At 45.6% G+C, this 21,629-nt stretch overlaps 1 protein-coding gene across 1 annotated transcript; it reads right to left on the reverse strand.

Moving 5' to 3' along the window:
* Nucleotides 1-411: 411 nt before the first annotated feature.
* On the reverse strand, nucleotides 412-21,075 carry lrrc73 (leucine rich repeat containing 73; the record flags this gene model as incomplete). Its single annotated transcript, XM_083774649.1, has 6 exons — nucleotides 412-560; nucleotides 6,526-6,802; nucleotides 9,748-9,971; nucleotides 11,698-11,858; nucleotides 18,100-18,279; nucleotides 20,984-21,075. The coding sequence occupies 6 exons, from the start codon at nucleotides 21,073-21,075 to the stop codon at nucleotides 487-489; spliced, it is 1,008 nt and encodes a 335-aa protein (XP_083630775.1). The 3' UTR covers nucleotides 412-486.
* Nucleotides 21,076-21,629: the final 554 nt, after the last annotated feature.

Here is a 21,629-nt window from a genome sequence, read left to right on the forward strand (position 1 = left end):
AGAACTTAAACCATTCTGAACGGGAACCCATTCTGGTGTTATAGCATCATGTTATGCTTTAGCTATTGAAAAATAGCAGACCTACAAGCTCATAGCGCGCCACCCAGTGCTTGTAGGTCTGCTATTTTTGGAAAAATCGAAGAACGACTGACATTTTTTAGAATCTGATGTCGGGTCAGAATGGGTTCGTCAGACCAGTGTGTGTCCAGTGGAAACCTCGTATGAATCTGATCTCAGGTCAGAATGGGTTAATTATTCATCACGTGATCTTGCAGTTCAACTAAGTGCAAACAAACAAACACAAACAAACAAACAAAGAGGAAAAACTAAATAAACAAATCAAACCTTTTCATTCAAACCAAATCAAATGTGATCCTTTCTTTCTTTAGGAAGTTCTTTAGGCGTGCGGGTTTGTGTGGGAGGGAGGGAGGGAGGGGTCACACACCTCAGCCTCAGCCAATAGGCTCTCACCTATAGACCCTGATGTCACATCTCAGTCTCAGCCAATAGGCTCTCACCTAGACCTGATGTCAGCAGGACCACGTGGTTGGGGGCGGAGTCTGTAAGGGGCGGGAGAACGGAGACGTTAAGTAGGGGTCAAGGGTCAAAACGCAGCTGTCTCAACACGTCCCCTTTTCCACCGGCTGGGAACCGATTCAGTTCAGAACCAGAACCTGAACCGGTTCAGGACTTTAAAGGTATATTCAGTGATTTCACTTAATTCAAATATCACTTATTTTTTTGTTTTGTTGTGATAATCCTCCCTACTATAGAGTGTGCTGGCCATATAAGGAGTTCCTCCCTGTCCCCAGTTAACCCCTGGGGGTCAAAAAACCTTAGGTTTCGTTTTTGACTCTCTATCCTGATTGGACGAAAGGCTGGGTCCCACAGCCAAAAACGAAACATAAGGTTTTTTGAGTGAAATCACTGAATATACCTTTAAGGACTAAAGTCTAAAACTAGGGTCAGGTTTAGAAGGACAAGGGTTTATCTGTCGGTCCAGTAAGGACTAAAGTCTAAAACTAGGGTCAGGTTTCCAAAAAACAAATGTAACTAAAATAATCCACCCCCCTCCGTCCGTCTGTTCTGACTCACACGGGTTTAGATAAAAAATATATTTAAAAAAAGGCATACCGTGTAATATTAATCTGTCTGTAGCTACGGTAATCAACCTGCGGGTCGAGACCCCCAGGGGGGTTCATAAAGAAATCCTTTTGTTTAATTGAAAGACGTTACGCAGTATGTGAGGGACAGGTGGATGTTTAGAGGACAATAGGGGGCAGTATGTGAGGGACAGGTGGATGTTTAGAGGACAATAGGGGCAGTATGTGAGGGACAGGGGGATGTTTAGAGGACAATAGGGGGCAGTATGTGAGGGACAGGTGGATGTTTAGAGGACAATAGGGGCAGTATGTGAGGGACAGGTGGATGTTTAGAGGACAATAGGGGCAGTATGTGAGGGACAGGTTGATGTTTAGAGGACAATAGGGGGCAGTATGTGAGGGACAGGTGGATGTTTAGAGGACAATAGGGGCAGTATGTGAGGGACAGGTTGATGTTTAGAGGACAATAGGGGGCAGTATGTGAGGGACAGGTGGATGTTTAGAGGACAATAGGGGCAGTATGTGAGGGACAGGTGGATGTTTAGAGGACAATAGGGGCAGTATGTGAGGGACAGGTGGATTTTTAGAGGACAATAGGGGGCAGTATGTGAGGGACAGGTGGATGTTTAGAGGACAATAGGGGGCAGTATGTGAGGGACAGGTGGATGTTTAGAGGACAATAGGGGGCAGTATGTGAGGGACAGGTTGATGTTTAGAGGACAATAGGGGCAGTATGTGAGGGACAGGTGGATGTTTAGAGGACAATAGGGGCAGTATGTGAGGGACAGGTGGATGTTTAGAGGACAATAGGGGCAGTATGTGAGGGACAGGTTGATGTTTAGAGGACAATAGGGGCAGTATGTGAGGGACAGGTTGATGTTTAGAGGACAATAGGGGGCAGTATGTGAGGGACAGGTGGATGTTTAGAGGACAATAGGGGGCAGTATGTGAGGGACAGGTGGATGTTTAGAGGACAATAGGGGCAGTATGTGAGGGACAGATGGATGTTTAGAGGACAATAGGGGCAGTATGTGAGGGACAGGTGGATGTTTAGAGGACAATAGGGGCAGTATGTGAGGGACAGGTTGATGTTTAGAGGACAATAGGGGGCAGTATGTGAGGGACAGGTGGATGTTTAGAGGACAATAGGGGCAGTATGTGAGGGACAGGTGGATGTTTAGAGGACAATAGGGGCAGTATGTGAGGGACAGGTGGATGTTTAGAGGACAATAGGGGCAGTATGTGAGGGACAGGTGGATGTTTAGAGGACAATAGGGGCAGTATGTGAGGGACAGGTTGATGTTTAGAGGACAATAGGGGGCAGTATGTGAGGGACAGGTGGATGTTTAGAGGACAATAGGGGCAGTATGTGAGGGACAGGTGGATGTTTAGAGGACAATAGGGGCAGTATGTGAGGGACAGGTGGATGTTTAGAGGACAATAGGGGGCAGTATGTGAGGGACAGGTGGATGTTTAGAGGACAATAGGGGCAGTATGTGAGGGACAGGTGGATGTTTAGAGGACAATAGGGGCAGTATGTGAGGGACAGGTGGATGTTTAGAGGACAATAGGGGGCAGTATGTGAGGGACAGGTGGATGTTTAGAGGACAATAGGGGCAGTATGTGAGGGACAGGTGGATGTTTAGAGGACAATAGGGGCAGTGTGTGAGGGACAGGTGGATGTTTAGAGGACAATAGGGGCAGTATGTGAGGGACAGGTGGATGTTTAGAGGACAATAGGGGCAGTATGTGAGGGACAGGTGGATGTTTAGAGGACAATAGGGGCAGTATGTGAGGGACAGGTGGATGTTTAGAGGACAATAGGGGGCAGTATGTGAGGGACAGGTGGATGTTTAGAGGACAATAGGGGGCAGTATGTGAGGGACAGGTTGATGTTTAGAGGACAATAGGGGGCAGTATGTGAGGGACAGGTGGATGTTTAGAGGACAATAGGGGGCAGTATGTGAGGGACAGGTGGATGTTTAGAGGACAATAGGGGCAGTATGTGAGGGACAGGTGGATGTTTAGAGGACAATAGGGGGCAGTATGTGAGGGACAGGTGGATGTTTAGAGGACAATAGGGGCAGTATGTGAGGGACAGGTGGATGTTTAGAGGACAATAGGGGCAGTATGTGAGGGACAGGTGGATGTTTAGAGGACAATAGGGGCAGTATGTGAGGGACAGATGGATGTTTAGAGGACAATAGGGGCAGTATGTGAGGGACAGGTTGATGTTTAGAGGACAATAGGGGGCAGTATGTGAGGGACAGGTTGATGTTTAGAGGACAATAGGGGCAGTATGTGAGGGACAGGTTGATGTTTAGAGGACAATAGGGGCAGTATGTGAGGGACAGGTTGATGTTTAGAGGACAATAGGGGCAGTATGTGAGGGACAGGTGGATGTTTAGAGGACAATAGGGGGCAGTATGTGAGGGACAGGTTGATGTTTAGAGGACAATAGGGGCAGTATGTGAGGGACAGGTGGATGTTTAGAGGACAATAGGGGCAGTATGTGAGGGACAGGTGGATGTTTAGAGGACAATAGGGGCAGTATGTGAGGGACAGGTGGATGTTTAGAGGACAATAGGGGCAGTATGTGAGGGACAGGTTGATGTTTAGAGGACAATAGGGGGCAGTATGTGAGGGACAGGTTGATGTTTAGAGGACAATAGGGGTAGTATGTGAGGGACAGGTGGATGTTTAGAGGACAATAGGGGCAGTATGTGAGGGACAGGTGGATGTTTAGAGGACAATAGGGGCAGTATGTGAGGGACAGGTGGATGTTTAGAGGACAATAGGGGCAGTATGTGAGGGACAGGTGGATGTTTAGAGGACAATAGGGGCAGTATGTGAGGGACAGGTGGATGTTTAGAGGACAATAGGGGCAGTATGTGAGGGACAGGTGGATGTTTAGAGGACAATAGGGGCAGTATGTGAGGGACAGGTGGATGTTTAGAGGACAATAGGGGCAGTATGTGAGGGACAGGTTGATGTTTAGAGGACAATAGGGGGCAGTATGTGAGGGACAGGTGGATGTTTAGAGGACAATAGGGGCAGTATGTGAGGGACAGGTGGATGTTTAGAGGACAATAGGGGCAGTATGTGAGGGACAGGTTGATGTTTAGAGGACAATAGGGGGCAGTATGTGAGGGACAGGTGGATGTTTAGAGGACAATAGGGGCAGTATGTGAGGGACAGGTGGATGTTTAGAGGACAATAGGGGCAGTATGTGAGGGACAGGTGGATGTTTAGAGGACAATAGGGGCAGTATGTGAGGGACAGGTTGATGTTTAGAGGACAATAGGGGGCAGTATGTGAGGGACAGGTGGATGTTTAGAGGACAATAGGGGCAGTATGTGAGGGACAGGTGGATGTTTAGAGGACAATAGGGGCAGTATGTGAGGGACAGGTGGATGTTTAGAGGACAATAGGGGCAGTATGTGAGGGACAGGTGGATGTTTAGAGGACAATAGGGGCAGTATGTGAGGGACAGGTGGATGTTTAGAGGACAATAGGGGGCAGTATGTGAGGGACAGGTGGATGTTTAGAGGACAATAGGGGCAGTATGTGAGGGACAGGTGGATGTTTAGAGGACAATAGGGGCAGTATGTGAGGGACAGGTGGATGTTTAGAGGACAATAGGGGGCAGTATGTGAGGGACAGGTTGATGTTTAGAGGACAATAGGGGGCAGTATGTGAGGGACAGGTTGATGTTTAGAGGACAATAGGGGGCAGTATGTGAGGGACAGGTGGATGTTTAGAGGACAATAGGGGGCAGTATGTGAGGGACAGGTTGATGTTTAGAGGACAATAGGGGGCAGTATGTGAGGGACAGGTTGATGTTTAGAGGACAATAGGGGCAGTATGTGAGGGACAGGTGGATGTTTAGAGGACAATAGGGGCAGTATGTGAGGGACAGGTGGATGTTTAGAGGACAATAGGGGCAGTATGTGAGGGACAGGTTGATGTTTAGAGGACAATAGGGGGCAGTATGTGAGGGACAGGTGGATGTTTAGAGGACAATAGGGGGCAGTATGTGAGGGACAGGTTGATGTTTAGAGGACAATAGGGGCAGTATGTGAGGGACAGGTTGATGTTTAGAGGACAATAGGGGCAGTATGTGAGGGACAGGTTGATGTTTAGAGGACAATAGGGGGCAGTATGTGAGGGACAGGTGGATGTTTAGAGGACAATAGGGGCAGTATGTTAGGGACAGGTGGATGTTTAGAGGACAATAGGGGGCAGTATGTGAGGGACAGGTTGATGTTTAGAGGACAATAGGGGGCAGTATGTGAGGGACAGGTGGATGTTTAGAGGACAATAGGGGCAGTATGTTAGGGACAGGTGGATGTTTAGAGGACAATAGGGGCAGTATGTGAGGGACAGGTGGATGTTTAGAGGACAATAGGGGCAGTATGTGAGGGACAGGTTGATGTTTAGAGGACAATAGGGGGCAGTATGTGAGGGACAGGTGGATGTTTAGAGGACAATAGGGGCAGTATGTGAGGGACAGGTTGATGTTTAGAGGACAATAGGGGCAGTGTGTGAGGGACAGGTGGATGTTTAGAGGACAATAGGGGGCAGTATGTGAGGGACAGGTGGATGTTTAGAGGACAATAGGGGCAGTATGTGAGGGACAGGTGGATGTTTAGAGGACAATAGGGGGCAGTATGTGAGGGACAGGTGGATGTTTAGAGGACAATAGGGGGCAGTATGTGAGGGACATGTGGATGTTTAGAGGACAATAGGGGCAGTATGTGAGGGACATGTGGATGTTTAGAGGACAATAGGGGGCAGTATGTGAGGGACAGGTGGATGTTTAGAGGACAATAGGGGGCAGTATGTGAGGGACAGGTGGATGTTTAGAGGACAATAGGGGGCAGTATGTGAGGGACAGGTTGATGTTTAGAGGACAATAGGGGCAGTATGTGAGGGACAGGTGGATGTTTAGAGGACAATAGGGGCAGTATGTGAGGGACAGGTGGATGTTTAGAGGACAATAGGGGCAGTATGTGAGGGACAGGTTGATGTTTAGAGGACAATAGGGGCAGTATGTGAGGGACAGGTGGATGTTTAGAGGACAATAGGGGGCAGTATGTGAGGGACAGGTTGATGTTTAGAGGACAATAGGGGCAGTATGTGAGGGACAGGTGGATGTTTAGAGGACAATAGGGGCAGTATGTGAGGGACAGGTGGATGTTTAGAGGACAATAGGGGGCAGTATGTGAGGGACAGGTGGATGTTTAGAGGACAATAGGGGCAGTGTGTGAGGGACAGGTGGATGTTTAGAGGACAATACAGTATAAAAACATCAACCTGTCCTGGTCTAGAAGTACAGTATAAAAACAAGTGGTTTTGGGGAAAGAGAGAGAGGGGGAGGAGTCAGGGGGGAGGAGTCAGAGGGGGAGGAGTCAGCCCTTACTGCTGTGTGGGAGCCAGGAGGAGGCGTGGCCTAGCAGAGGGCCCGCCTGCTGCTGCTGGTGCTTGTCTCTGATTGGCTGCTGCTGCTGCTGATGGTGGTGGTGCTTGTCCCTGATTGGCAGCAGGGCGCTGCTGTGGGGCGGAGCTCCCTCCTCCTCTTCGCCGTCATTGGACAGCAGGTCTGAGATCTGCTGCTGCAGCTCTGGACCAATGGCGTTCTCCGCTAGCACCAGGACGCGCAGACACGTCGGGTAGTTCTCCACCATGTCCAGGAACACCTGATTAACATAAATAATTAACATAATTAACACAACAATTAACATTAAGGGGAAGCGTGGGGCGAACGTCGTCTCTACCATGTCCAGGAACGCCTGGGGACATAATTAACATAATTAATATAAAAGACATGTAAGGTAGTTCTCGTACAAAGTGCAAATACTTCAGAATCTTACTTAAGTACAGCACTTGAGTAAATGTACTTAGTTATACTTTACAGTTTACACCACTTTTTGTCTTTGGCGATGTAAACGTATGCTGTCTCAGACCAATAAAGCTCTATGAATTGATTTGAAATTAAATTAAATAGCATTAGAAGTAGTGGTAGTTCCATCTAGTGGCCAGACTAACACACTGCTGCTCAGCCTTTATTTGACCTGCTGGGGGGCTTTGTTAGGCATACCATATTATGACTTACCAAAAAGAGGACACATGCGCGCGTGCATGTGCGCATGCATGTGCGTGTGCACGAGCGCATGCATGTCGTGGATGTGCATGTGTCGTGCGTGCGCGGTTCTGTTTGAATTAAATGAATTTGTCAAAAAAGTTATGCTCCTAAATGTGATCAAATATGCTCTATATTAGTTATGTATTTATCTAAAGCAGTGGCTCTCAAAGGTGTGATCCAGGGAGCCTCGTGGGTCCTTGAGGGGGCTGATCTACATTGTAAATCGGCTAGTTGAACTATTCAAAAATGTTTTTGTTTCAAAATGGGGCCTTAAATATCTTCAGACGGGGTATCGTGGACGTCAGCGAGGGCATGCCGTCACAACGGGTTCCTAACGCCAAATAAAATGGCTTCAGATCTGACCCTGAGGAGACCCTATAGAACACAGCCTATAGAACATCTTCAGATCTGACCCAAGTCTCCTGAGGAGACCCTATAGAACACAGCCCTATAGAACATCTTCAGATCTGACCCAAGTCTCCTGAGGAGACCCTATAGAACACAGCCCTATAGAACATCTTCAGATCTGACCCAAGTCTCCTGAGGAGACCCTATAGAACACAGCCCTATAGAACATCTTCAGATCTGACCCAAGTCTCCTGAGGAGAAGTCTGAGGCGTGTCCTGGACGCGTTATTACCACCAACGTTCAGGGATGTGTTTACAGAACATTGCAGGGTTTGTTTACAAACATTTTAGGGTTTGTCTACAAACATGTGTGATTTGTTTACCTACATTGTGGATTTGTTTACAAACATTTGAGATTGTTTACAAACATGTTGGTGTTTGTTTTCAAACATTTGGGATTGTTTACAAACAATTTGTAATTTATTTACAAATATTTTGTTGTTTGTTTACAAATATTTTGTTGTTTGTTTACAAATAATTTGCAATTTGTTTACAAACATGTGTTGTTTGTTTACAAACATTTGTGATTTGTTTACAAACATTTGTGATATGTTTACAAATATTTGGGATTTGTTTACAAACATTTGTAAACAAGCTGTCAATATTAGTTAGTTAGTTATGTATGTATTTAAAGCAGTGGCTCTCAAAGGTGTGATCCAGGGACCCTCATGGTTCCTTGAGGGGGTTCCAAATGGACCCTTATGGGTCTGTAACTCTGAGAGTGTAACACATGGACCCAAATGGACCCTTATGGGTCTGTAACTCTGAGAGTGTAACACATGGACCCAAATGGACCCTTACAGGTCTGTAACTCTGAGAGTGTAACACATGGACCCAAATGGACCCTTACAGGTCTGTAACTCTGAGAGTGTAACACATGGACCCAAATGGACCCTTATGGGTCTGTAACTCTGAGAGTGTAACACATGGACCCAAATGGACCCTTATGGGTCTGTAACTCTGAGAGTGTAACACATGGACCCAAATTGACCCTTACAGGTCTGTAACTCTGAGAGTGTAACACATGGACCCAAATTGACCCTTACAGGTCTGTAACTCTGAGAGTGTAACACATGGACCCAAATTGACCCTTACAGGTCTGTAACTCTGAGAGTGTAACACATGGACCCAAATGGACCCTTACAGGTCTGTAACTCTGAGAGTGTAACACATGGACCCAAATGGACCCTTACAGGTCTGTAACTCTGAGAGTGTATAACACATGGAACCAAATGGACCCTTTTATAACTTTGAACTCTGATACTGTACAAATGGAATCAAATGGGACCCTTATGGGTCCATCTGGTTTTACTCTCGGAGTTATGGGGGTCCTTGAAATTAAAAAGTTTGAGAAACTGTATGCAATGGCTTATCTCTTGTAAAAAGAGAGACCAGCCTATTCTCCAAACCATTATCTTATGCTTTGCTAGGTTGTACGAAATAATATTGTCTCAATTTAATTTGCAGGACTCGCCTCGCGCACAGCTGCCTTGTCTGTGTTGTTGACATGACATGGGCTTGCAGGACAGAACTTTTATTTGTGACAGACACATAGTTCCTTTGCAGACAATACAATCTGCTTCTCATTGGTCAGTCACAAAGCTAAGAAAACAGTAGCCTATTTTTTTCTGCATGTCAATGATGAGATAGTTCATTGCATGCAGAGTTATGAATAATACACATTCCGGGGTTCGGGCTGAAAGTCCACCTCTCACAGTGTTTTTCCACTATGAACCATTGAACGTGTATTCTGCATTGTAATACACATTGGTCTGAATGGTCTGTGAGCGTAGCGATACATATACAGGCGATACGTGTAAAACCCCAGACATTTGAAGGAATTTATGAAACCCCCCCGGACTGCCCGGACAGCCCCCCAAAAGAGGACGTATGGTAAGCCTAGCTTTGTCCGCGGCCTAACCGTCTTTAAATAAATACTTTTTGAAAAGCCTATGGAGAAAATTAATGGAGAATCATTTCCTGGGCCACTCGTCGTTCTGAAAGGGGGCGGGACTGCGACGCTCTATAGGGGGTGTATACTTATATACCTGTGCTGATTGGTTGCCAGGTGGTTGCTAGGGGGTGTATATACCTGTGCTGATTGGTTGGTGAGTCCGGTCCCCTCCAGGTCCAACACCTCCAGGGTTCTGCTGGACGCCACGGCCACCGCCAGCATCCCCGCTATCTGGTCTCCCAGCGGGTTGTAGTCCAGGTTGAGCACTCGGAGCTGGGAGCTGTGAGCCACGGCGATGGAGAGGCGAGCCCAGCCTTTGGTGCTGATTCCTGGGTTAGCACTGAGGGTCAGCTCCCTGAGCCCTGGAGCACAGAGTTAGCACAGAGTTAGCCTGTTAGCGCTGAGGGTCAGACATACTATTGGTCCGACTGTCATTAGACCGACAACCTATACCTCAAACCCTAACCTAACCATAACCGCGAGCACAGAGCAGCGCATGTCCCACCGTCGCTTCCCCATGTTGGTGTGTTGGTGTGGGAGGAACAGGAGATCATGTGACCACATGCTCCGTCCTGGAACCACAGCGAGTGTTAAAGATGCTGTAAGACAGTGCTCTGTTTTGGTTGAAACTAAACGTTTTGGTTTAGTTAAAGCTCAGGTAGTAATCATTGCTATATAGACTTTAGAGTCTCCCCTGCTCTTTAGTGTACTAATAGTACCTGTTAGTATAACATTATAGCAATGACACCATCAGATTATATTGATATTTAACACATTTTCAGGTGTGTCTCTGTCGGGTCAACCCAGCAGTAGTAGTAGTTCTATCGTTGTCTCCATTGGGCGGTCGGTAGCATCCCACAGATGTATTCGCAACAGACCACAGACCAGACCCAGGTAGGGTGGCCAGACGTCCGGTTTCACGCCGGACAGTCCGGTTTTAGACCCACCTGTCCTCCTCCCACCTCAACCTCTGGCCGGACACATAATTGTCCGTTTTTTGTGATATACAGTGCTTGTGTCATTTACTGTCATTTACGTCGTCTGCCTGGGTATTAAAATCTCCGCAGCGCTGCTCAGCTCCGCCTCCGCAGCGAGCCGGCCACACTGTCTTAAAAAGAGAGAGGCTAGTGGAGATGTTCAGAGTGTTGCCATGTCCGCTTAATTATAAGCGACTTTGGGCTTGTTTTATATAATAGGCTACTAAGCCTAGTCAGGCTTCTTTTGGGCTTGTTTTCATAGACATGGTTGCTTGGTTCTCTTCCAAAACCTGGCAACACTGCCAGTGGGATGGTCGGTATGTTTGTTGTGCTCTCACAATCACTTTAGTATAGTTAATTCAGAGATAAACAAACCAAATATGCCGAAATGAAAAACTACATTTAATGAGCAATGGAGCAGGGGACTCCACATCATAAAGAAAGGGAGGCTGTGTGAACATATAGGCTACTGGCATCATTCTATGTCCCACACCGATGACCATAAAACTGTATAAAAAAACCCACAAGAAAGAGATTAAACATAAAACATATCTAAACATGAAATAAAATAAATTGATTATAAAATGAATGGCCTTTGTGGTATACCCTATAATTTAAAAAGGTTAATTTAATTAGCAAATATATGTTCTCTGTGGACATAATGCTGGAGATGATGGTGGTGAAAATCAGGTGCAATAGTAGTAGTAATAATATTAATATATGGGGGGGGGGGGGATCTGGGAGGGGGGGGGGGGGGGGGTCGGGGGAGCGAGCCCCGCAAAAGTGTCCTCCTTTCTGAGGTCTTGCAGGTGGCCACCCTAGACCCAGGACCAGGTCTCCCAGTACGTACCAGACCACAGACCAGACCCAGGACCAGGTCTCCCAGTACCTACCAGACTTTTTTTTTTTTAAGATTTTTTTTTTGCGGCTTACGCTTTTTTATTGTTTTTTGAAGGGACAGACAGTAGGCTGACAGGAAACGGGAGAGAGATGGGGGGATGACATGCAGTAAAGGCCGTGTCGGGTCCGGGAGTCGAACCCGCGGCACACTGCGACTGGATTACCAGTCAGGTGCCCAGACGGTTACGCCACGGCCTGGGCCAGTACCTACCAGACTTGGCCCCATCGGGAGGCAGCATCCCACAGACCAGGCCCAGGGCCTGGTCTCCCAGCATGCAGTCCCCCAGGTCCAGACTGACCAGGGACGGATGGGACGACAGGGACACGTTGAGACTGACCAGACCAGCGTCCAGCAGAGGACTGCCATGAAGACTGCAGAGAGAGAGACAGAGAGAGAGAGAGAGAGAGAGAGAGAGAGAGAGAGAGAGAGAGAGAGAGATAGAGACAGAGAGACAGAGAGAGCGAGAGAGACAGACAGAGAGACAGAGAGAGAGACACAGAGAGACAGAGAGAGAGACACAGAGAGACAGTGTATAGTGTACAATCAGTGTACAGTGTACACAGTGTATAGTTAAGCAATAAGCCATGAGAGGTCTCAGGTTACCGGGTATTTTACACTGGCTGGGGGCGTAGGCAGACACGACGCGCAGTGTACTATAGTGTATAGTGTATAGGTGTGTAGTTTATAGGTGTGTAGTGTATAGTGTGTAGTGTGTAGTGTGTAGTGTGTAGTGTGTAGTGTATAGGTGTGTAGTGTGTAGGTGTGTAGTGTGTAGGTGTGTGGTGTGTGGTGTGTGGTGTGTATAGTGTGTAGTGTGTAGTGTGTAGTGTGTAGTGTGTAGTGTATAGTGTATAGTGTGTAGTGTATAGGTGTGTGGTGTGTGGTGTGTGGTGTGTATAGTGTGTAGTGTGTAGTGTGTAGTGTGTAGTGTGTAGGTGTGTAGTGTGTAGGTGTGTGGTGTGTGGTGTGTGGTGTGTATAGTGTGTAGTGTGTAGTGTGTAGTGTGTAGTGTATAGTGTATAGTGTGTAGTGTGTAGTGTGTAGTGAACAGTGTGTAGTGTGTAGTGTGTAGTGTGTAGTGTGTAGTGTGTAGTGTATAGTGTATAGTGTGTAGTGTATAGTGTGTAGTGTATAGTGTATAGTGTGTAGTGTGTAGTGTGTAGTGTGTAGTGAACAGTGTGTAGTGTGTAGTGTGTAGTGTGTAGTGTGTAGTGTGTAGTGTATAGTGTATAGTGTGTAGTGTGTAGTGTGTAGTGTATAGTGTGTAGTGTGTAGTGTATAGTGTATTAGGGTTGGGTGACGATACGAATACATCGTCAATCGCGAATATACGAATCCAATCGCCGAATATTTTTATTAGGCGATTTCTCGGGACGATTTAGTAACAGCGGCCGGGTGGAAATCCGTCCCGTTATAATGGTATGCTCCCACAGTCCCCGCCCGCACTCAGCACTGTCAGCAGCCAGCATCGGGCACCGGGGCACGGCACTTACGGCAGCCTGGCTGGGAGCTGAGGGAGGCTGTAGCCTTAGCCTACATGTTGTTTAAGCTCCGGAGTCCAGACCCATGCAGTTTAATAACATACAGTCACAACAGAATGCACACTGCTGTCTCGTGTCTCATCACAATCCCAATGCCTCACCCGTGAGTGGCGGGGGGGAAATAAAAAAAACTGTCTACTAGTGTTAGTGTATAGGCACGGGGATCATTCATTGGCTTTAGCGCTTAGCTTAGCGTTAGCTTAGCATGTGGCCAATACTGGTGCAACCCACTGATTGAACTTCATCTCCGCCTGTAATCCAAGTTATTTTTATGGACAACGTGAACAAACCCCGACACCAGCGCTGCAAAAATAGACAGATCTACAAGCTCTCAACGCGTAGCGAACGGCAAAAACAGGCAGGACGCGATGCCTTGAGAGCCTGTGTGGATCAGCCCGGCCACAGCAGCTTGTGGGCTCCGTGCTCCGCTCCGAGCCTCCGACGACCGGTGCGGGGACTCCGGGGAGGGAAGGGAGCAAGTTACCCTGGCTGCGCAGCAGAAACAGACTGATGTACAAGCTCTCAACGCCTAGCGAACGGAGCTGCGAAAACAGGCAGGACGCGGCGCCTTGAGAGCTTGTAGATCTGGCTTTTTTGCGACCTGCAGTGAGCTGTTCTCACTTTACTTTTATGACACGAATACATCGTCAATCGGCGAATATTGGTCAGACGATTGGCGGTTGAAAAAAATTGGCATATCGCCCAACCTTATAGTGTATAGTGTGTAGTGTGTAGTGTGTAGTGAACAGTGTGTAGTGTGTAGTGTGTAGTGTGTAGTGTGTAGTGTGTAGTGTATAGTGTGTAGTGTATAGTGTATAGTGTGTAGTGTATAGTGTATAGTGTGTAGTGTGTAGTGTGTAGTGTGTAGTGAACAGTGTGTAGTGTGTAGTGTGTAGTGTGTAGTGTGTAGTGTGTAGTGTATAGTGTATAGTGTGTAGTGTGTAGTGTGTAGTGTATAGTGTGTAGTGTGTAGTGTATAGTGTATTAGGGTTGGGTGACGATACGAATACATCGTCAATCGCGAATATACGAATCCAATCGCCGAATATTTTTATTAGGCGATTTCTCGGGACGATTTAGTAACAGCGGCCGGGTGGAAATCCGTCCCGTTATAATGGTATGCTCCCACAGTCCCCGCCCGCACTCAGCACTGTCAGCAGCCAGCATCGGGCACCGGGGCACGGCACTTACGGCAGCCTGGCTGGGAGCTGAGGGAGGCTGTAGCCTTAGCCTACATGTTGTTTAAGCTCCGGAGTCCAGACCCATGCAGTTTAATAATATACAGTCACAACAGAATGCACACTGCTGTCTCGTGTCTCATCACAATCCCAATGCCTCACCCGTGAGTGGCGGGGGGGAAATAAAAAAAACTGTCTACTAGTGTTAGTGTATAGGCACGGGGATCATTCATTAGCTTTAGCGCTTAGCTTAGCGTTAGCTTAGCATGTGGCCAATACTGGTGCAACCCACTGATTGAACTTCATCTCCGCCTGTAATCCAAGTTATTTTTATGGACAACGTGAACAAACCCCGACACCAGCGCTGCAAAAATAGACAGATCTACAAGCTCTCAACGCGTAGCGAACGGCAAAAACAGGCAGGACGCGATGCCTTGAGAGCCTGTGTGGATCAGCCCGGCCACAGCAGCTTGTGGGCTCCGTGCTCCGCTCCGAGCCTCCGACGACCGGTGCGGGGACTCCGGGGAGGGAAGGGAGCAAGTTACCCTGGCTGCGCAGCAGAAACAGACTGATGTACAAGCTCTCAACGCCTAGCGAACGGAGCTGCGAAAACAGGCAGGACGCGGCGCCTTGAGAGCTTGTAGATCTGGCTTTTTTGCGACCTGCAGTGAGCTGTTCTCACTTTACTTTTATGACACGAATACATCGTCAATCGGCGAATATTGGTCAGACGATTGGCGGTTGAAAAAAATTGGCATATCGCCCAACCTTATAGTGTATAGTGTGTAGTGTGTAGTGTGTAGTGAACAGTGTGTAGTGTGTAGTGTGTAGTGTGTAGTGTGTAGTGTGTAGTGTATAGTGTATAGTGTGTAGTGTATAGTGTATAGTGTGTAGTGTATAGTGTATAGTGTGTAGTGTGTAGTGTGTAGTGTGTAGTGAACAGTGTGTAGTGTGTAGTGTGTAGTGTGTAGTGTGTAGTGTATAGTGTATAGTGTGTAGTGTGTAGTGTATAGTGTATAGTGTGTAGTGTATAGTGTATAGTGTGTAGTGTGTAGTGTGTAGTGTGTAGTGAACAGTGTGTAGTGTGTAGTGTGTAGTGTATAGTGTGTAGTGTATAGTGTGTAGTGTATAGTGTGTAGTGTGTAGTGTGTGTGTAGTGTGTAGTGTGTAGTGTGTGTGTAGTGTATAGTGTGTAGTGTGTAGTGTATAGTGTATAGTGTGTAGTGTGTAGTGTGTAGTGTATAGTGTGTAGTGTATAGTGTGTAGTGTGTAGTGTGTAGTGTGTAGTGTATAGTGTGTAGTGTGTAGTGTATAGTGTGTAGTGTGTAGTGTATAGTGTATAGTGTATAGTGTGTAGTGTATAGTGTGTAGTGTATAGTGTGTAGTGTATAGTGTGTAGTGTGTAGTGTGTGTGTAGTGTATAGTGTGTAGTGTGTAGTGTGTAGTGTGTAGTGTGTAGTGTATAGTGTGTAGTGTATAGTGTGTAGTGTGTAGTGTGTAGTGTGTGTGTAGTGTATAGTGTGTGTAGTGTGTAGTGTGTAGTGTGTAGTGTATAGTGTGTAGTGTGTAGTGTGTAGTGTGTAATGTGTAGTGTATAGTGTATAGTGTGTAGTGTGTAGTGTGTAGTGTGTAGTGTGTAGTGTGTAGTGTGTGTGTAGTGTATAGTGTGTGTAGTGTGTAGTGTGTAGTGTGTAGTGTGTAGTGTGTAGTGTGTAGTGTATAGTGTGTAGTGTGTAGTGTGTAGTGTATAGGTGTGTGGTGTGTGGTGTGTGGTGTGTATAGTGTGTAGTGTGTAGTGTGTAGTGTGTAGTGTGTAGTGTGTAGGTGTGTAGTGTGTAGTGTGTAGTGAACAGTGTGTAGTGTGTAGTGTGTAGTGTATAGGTGTGTAGTGTGTAGGTGTGTAGTGTGTAGGTGTGTGGTGTGTGGTGTGTGGTGTGTATAGTGTGTAGTGTGTAGTGTGTAGTGTGTAGTGTATAGTGTATAGTGTGTAGTGTGTAGTGTGTAGTGAACAGTGTGTAGTGTGTAGTGTGTAGTGTGTAGTGTATAGTGTATAGTGTGTAGTGTATAGTGTATAGTGTGTAGTGTATAGTGTATAGTGTGTAGTGTGTAGTGTGTAGTGTGTAGTGAACAGTGTGTAGTGTGTAGTGTGTAGTGTGTAGTGTGTAGTGTGTAGTGTGTAGTGTATAGTGTGTAGTGTGTAGTGTATAGTGTATAGTGTGTAGTGTATAGTGTATAGTGTGTAGTGTGTAGTGTGTAGTGTGTAGTGAACAGTGTGTAGTGTGTAGTGTGTAGTGTGTAGTGTGTAGTGTGTAGTGTGTAGTGTATAGTGTATAGTGTGTAGTGTATAGTGTATAGTGTGTAGTGTATAGTGTGTAGTGTGTAGTGTGTAGTGTGTAGTGTGTAGTGAACAGTGTGTAGTGTGTAGTGTGTAGTGTGTAGTGTGTAGTGTATAGTGTATAGTGTGTAGTGTGTAGTGTGTAGTGTATAGTGTATAGTGTGTAGTGTATAGTGTATAGTGTGTAGTGTGTAGTGAGCAGTGTGTAGTGTGTAGTGTGTAGTGTGTAGTGTATAGTGTGTAGTGTATAGTGTGTAGTGTGTAGTGTGTGTGTAGTGTGTAGTGTGTAGTGTGTAGTGTGTAGTGTGTAGTGTGTAGTGTGTAGTGTATAGTGTATAGTGTGTAGTGTATAGTGTGTAGTGTGTAGTGTATAGTGTGTAGTGTATAGTGTGTAGTGTGTAGTGTGTAGTGTGTAGTGTGTAGTGTGTAGTGTGTAGTGTATAGTGTGTAGTGTATAGTGTGTAGTGTGTGTGTAGTGTATAGTGTGTAGTGTGTAGTGTGTAGTGTGTAGTGTGTAGTGTGTAGTGTGTAGTGTATAGTGTGTAGTGTATAGTGTGTAGTGTGTAGTGTGTAGTGTGTGTGTAGTGTATAGTGTGTGTAGTGTGTAGTGTGTAGTGTGTAGTGTATAGTGTATAGTGTATAGTGTGTAGTGTATAGTGTATAGTGTGTAGTGTGTAGTGTGTAGTGTGTAGTGTGTAATGTATAGTGTGTAGTGTGTAGTGTGTAGTGTGTAGTGTGTAGTGTGTAGTGTGTGTGTAGTGTGTAGTGTGTAGTGTGTAGTGTATAGTGTGTAGTGTGTAGTGTGTAGTGTATAGTGTGTAGTGTGTAGTGTGTAGTGTATAGTGTATAGTGTATAGTGTGTAGTGTGTAGTGTGTAGTGTGTAGTGTGTAGTGTGTAGTGTGTAGTGTATAGGTGTGTAGTGTGTAGTGTGTAGTGTGTAGTGTGTAGTGTATAGGTGTGTAGTGTGTAGTGTATAGTGTGTAGTGTGTAGTGTGTAGTGTGTAGTGTGTGTGTAGTGTATAGTGTGTAGTGTGTAGTGTATAGTCTGTAGTGTGTAGTGTGTAGTGTATAGGTGTGTAGTGTGTAGTGTGTAGTGTGTAGTGTGTGTGTAGTGTATAGGTGTGTAGTGTGTAGTGCGTAGTGCGTAGTGCGTAGTGCGTAGTGTAGTGTGTAGTGTGTAGTGTGCAGTGTGCAGTGTGCAGTGTGTAGTGTAGTGTGTCGTGTGTAGTGTGTAGTGTGTAGTGTGCAGTGTGCAGTGTGCAGTGTGCAGTGTGTAGTGTGTAGTGTAGTGTGTAGTGTGTAGTGTATAGTGTGTAGTGTGTAGTGTGTAGTGTGTAGTGTGTAGTGTGTAGTGTATAGTGTGTAGTGTGTAGTGTGTAGTGTGTAGTGTATAGTGTATAGTGTGTAGTGTGTAGTGTGTAGTGTATAGTGTATAGTGTGTAGTGTGTAGTGTATAGTGTGTAGTGTGTAGTGTGTAGTGTGTAGTGTATAGTGTGTAGTGTGTAGTGTGTAGTGTGTAGTGTATAGTGTGTAGTGTGTAGTGTGCAGTGAACCTACAACAGGGTCTGCAGGGATCGGTTGGCCTGCAGGGCGTCAGCCAGCTGATTGGTCCTGCTGAGGTTGTTGACCACGCCCAGGTTGAGGTTGAGCTGGACCAGACTCTGGCACTCTGCCAAGCCCCGACACACCCGGCCGAAGTCCCGGTCCGACAGCTGGCAGCCGCGCACCGACAGCAGCCTGGAACACAAGACAACACACGACAAGACCCGGGGTCATTTAGTCTGACACACAAGACAACACACAACAAGACCCGGGGTCATTTAGCCTGGCACACAAGACAACACACAAAGCAAAGCAAAGTTACCATGTTTACCCAGGGTAACTGGACTAAGGAAAGGTATATGTTTACCCAGGGTAACTGGACTAAGGAAAGGTATATGTTTACCCAGGGTAACTGGACTAAGGAAAGGTATATGTTTACCCAGGGTAACTGGACTAAGGAAAGGTATATGTTTACCCAGGGTAACTGGACTAAGGAAAGGTATATGTTTACCCAGGGTAACTGGACTAAGGAAAGGTATATGTTTACCCAGGGTAACTGGACTAAGGAAAGGTATATGTTTACCCAGGGTAACTGGACTAAGGAAAGGTATATGTTTACCCAGGGTAACTGGACTAAGGAAAGGTATATGTTTACCCAGGGTAACTGGACTAAGGAAAGGTATATGTTTACCCAGGGTAACTGGACTAAGGAAAGGTATATGTTTACCCAGGGTAACTGGACTAAGGAAAGGAAAGGTACTATGTTTACCCAGGGTAACTGGACTAAGGAAAGTAAAGGTACTATGTTTACCCAGGGTAACTGGACTAAGGAAAGGAAAGGTACTATGTTTACCCAGGGTAACTGGACTAAGGAAAGGAAAGGTACTATGTTTACCCAGGGTAACTGGACTAAGGAAAGGAAAGGTACTATGTTTACCCAGGGTAACTGGACTAAGGAAAGGAAAGGTACTATGTTTACCCTGCAGGGTAACTGGACTAAGGAAAGGAAAGGTACTATGTTTACCCAGGGTAACTGGACTAAGGAAAGGAAAGGTACTATGTTTACCCAGGGTAACTGGACTAAGGAAAGGAAAGGTACTATGTTTACCCAGGGTAACTGGACTAAGGAAAGGAAAGGTACTATGTTTACCCTGCAGGGTAACTGGACTAAGCTCAATAACTTGTTTACAGCCAGGCCCTGCTCATAGAACATTTCATGGTAGGGGTTCAATACTTTGCTAGTGGAAAAGGGGCCTAGTTTAAACATTCTCAAATATGAATGAAATAGTAACGCTAACGATGCTCACGACTGCTGCTGTTTATGTACAGCACAAGGACACACAACAAAGTTTAATCCATGAATTAATCACAGTTTAAAGTTTAAAACATTGTGAAGAAATTAAAGTTTGTCTACTAACATTTTTCACTGACAAAAACCGAAATAACAAGTACATAAAAACGAAGCTAGGATGACAAAAACTAAGACTAAATATTAATTAATATAATATAATAATTGTCAATTTCGTCTCTGTGGAAAAAAATCTTGAAAATGTGGCGCAAATCTTTGAATATAATTATATATTCTTTCACACTCATATCTCCTCAGATCTGCTCCTGGGAGCCGGAGGTCGACCTGGAACAACATATGTTGGCCAAGTAGGATACATCAGTGTACAGTTCTTGACATTTCAGAAAACTGCAAGGATTTAAACTAGACTACATGTCTGAGAGGATTTAACACTAGACTGAGACTAGTCTGAGAGGTCAAGGATTTAAACTAGACTACATGTCTAAGAGGATTTAACACTAGACTGAGACTAGTCTGAGAGGTCAAGGATTTAAACTAGACTACATGTCTTTTTTTATTTTATTTAACCTTTATTTAACCAGTAAAAAACCACATTGAGACTGAAGTCTCTTTTACAAGTGTGAACTGGCCAGAACAATAGGCAAAATAAGTACACAACTCTGCCAGTAAACAAAAAATAACAACAAAAAACAGGACAGACATACAATGCTCATAAATACAGTACCCACTACCAAAGAAGCTAAAAGGGAGAACAGGAACGCGACCAATAAGGACTAAAAGATCTAAGCAACGGGAATTGCTAGTTGACTAAAAAAAGCAAGCAGACAGTTGCTATACGTCAAAGCAGGAGCAGTGTATGGGAAGTGTGCCCATGATGGCAATCAATTTAAAGCTCACTAGGGGAATCACAGCAGCCAGTTTGAGTCTGGACTGTAGGTCATTCCAAGACCTGCAGGGTCCGAAATAAGCAATGCTTTTTTTCCCAGCCTCAGATTTTGTTGGGGGCACGACATAGCGTAACCAACCATTTGATCTGAGGTTGAGAGAGTTTTGGACAAGTTCAAATTTAGAACCAATGTAACGTGGGAGGTTACCAAGAATGGTCTGAGAGGTCAAGGATTGAAACTAGACTACATGTCTGAGAGGTCATTTTCACATTTTTTTTTTTTAGATTTTGAAGTTAATTATCTTTGAGCCCATGAAACTTTCAGAATGTTCCCCTTCCACGACCATCATCATCCATCACCATTCCATCATCTCAGACATGTTTGACATCTGAAACATTTTCTAAATATGAATTTAACCCATTTTGGTTTTAGCATTGATATGCTTTAGCTATTGAAAAATAGCAAATCTACAAGCTCATAGCGCGGCACCGAGTGGCGCGCTATGAGCTTGTAGGTCTGCTATTTTTGACAAATCGACTGACACAGAAACATAGCTTTTTTCAGAAAACTGTCAGGATGTATAGAAGACATTTATTGAATCTGATCTCAGGTCAGAATGGGTTAAACACATGCTACTGATTTTACTTCAGTTATTTAAGAAAACATTTGTGGGAAAACCACTATTAAATTAATGTAGTTTTACCTGACACCGTGTTCCTTCAGGCCGTCACAGATGTCCTTGACCTCTGACCCGGACAGGGTCTCCCCTGTGATCTGGATGGACCCAGGCAGCATGGTGGTAGCACCGATACCCCCCCCCCCCCCCCCCGCAGATAAACTATCAATAAATAATAATCAATAACTTAGATGTGGATGGACCCAGGAAGCATGGTAGGACCGATACCGACCCAATACACTATCAATAATAATCAATAACTTAGACCTGGGCGGACCCAGGAAGCATGGCAGGACCGATACCCCCCCGATAAACGATCAATAACCTATCAATAACTTAGATGTGGATGGACCCAGGAAGAATGGTAGCAGCGATACCGACCCAATACACTATCAATAACCTATCAATAACTTAGACCATGGATGGAGCCAGGAAGCATGCTGGTACATGCAGCCGATACTGACCCAATAAACTAATCAATAGCCTTTAGGAGCAGTCAGCTATACAGATCAATATATCTCCCATAGTCTCTGAGTCTGTACATCTACAGCTCTGGACTGTATTCATACATTATTAATAACAATAAACTCTGTTGATCAATGGATTATATGATCCTAACAAATAATCAATAAACAGTCAATCAATCAGCGGTCCAGTTGAGGTAGTCTGCATC

This window comes from Protomyctophum parallelum (assembly GCF_964188405.1).
Source record: "Protomyctophum parallelum genome assembly, chromosome: 10".
Lineage (NCBI taxonomy): Eukaryota > Metazoa > Chordata > Actinopteri > Myctophiformes > Myctophidae > Protomyctophum > Protomyctophum parallelum.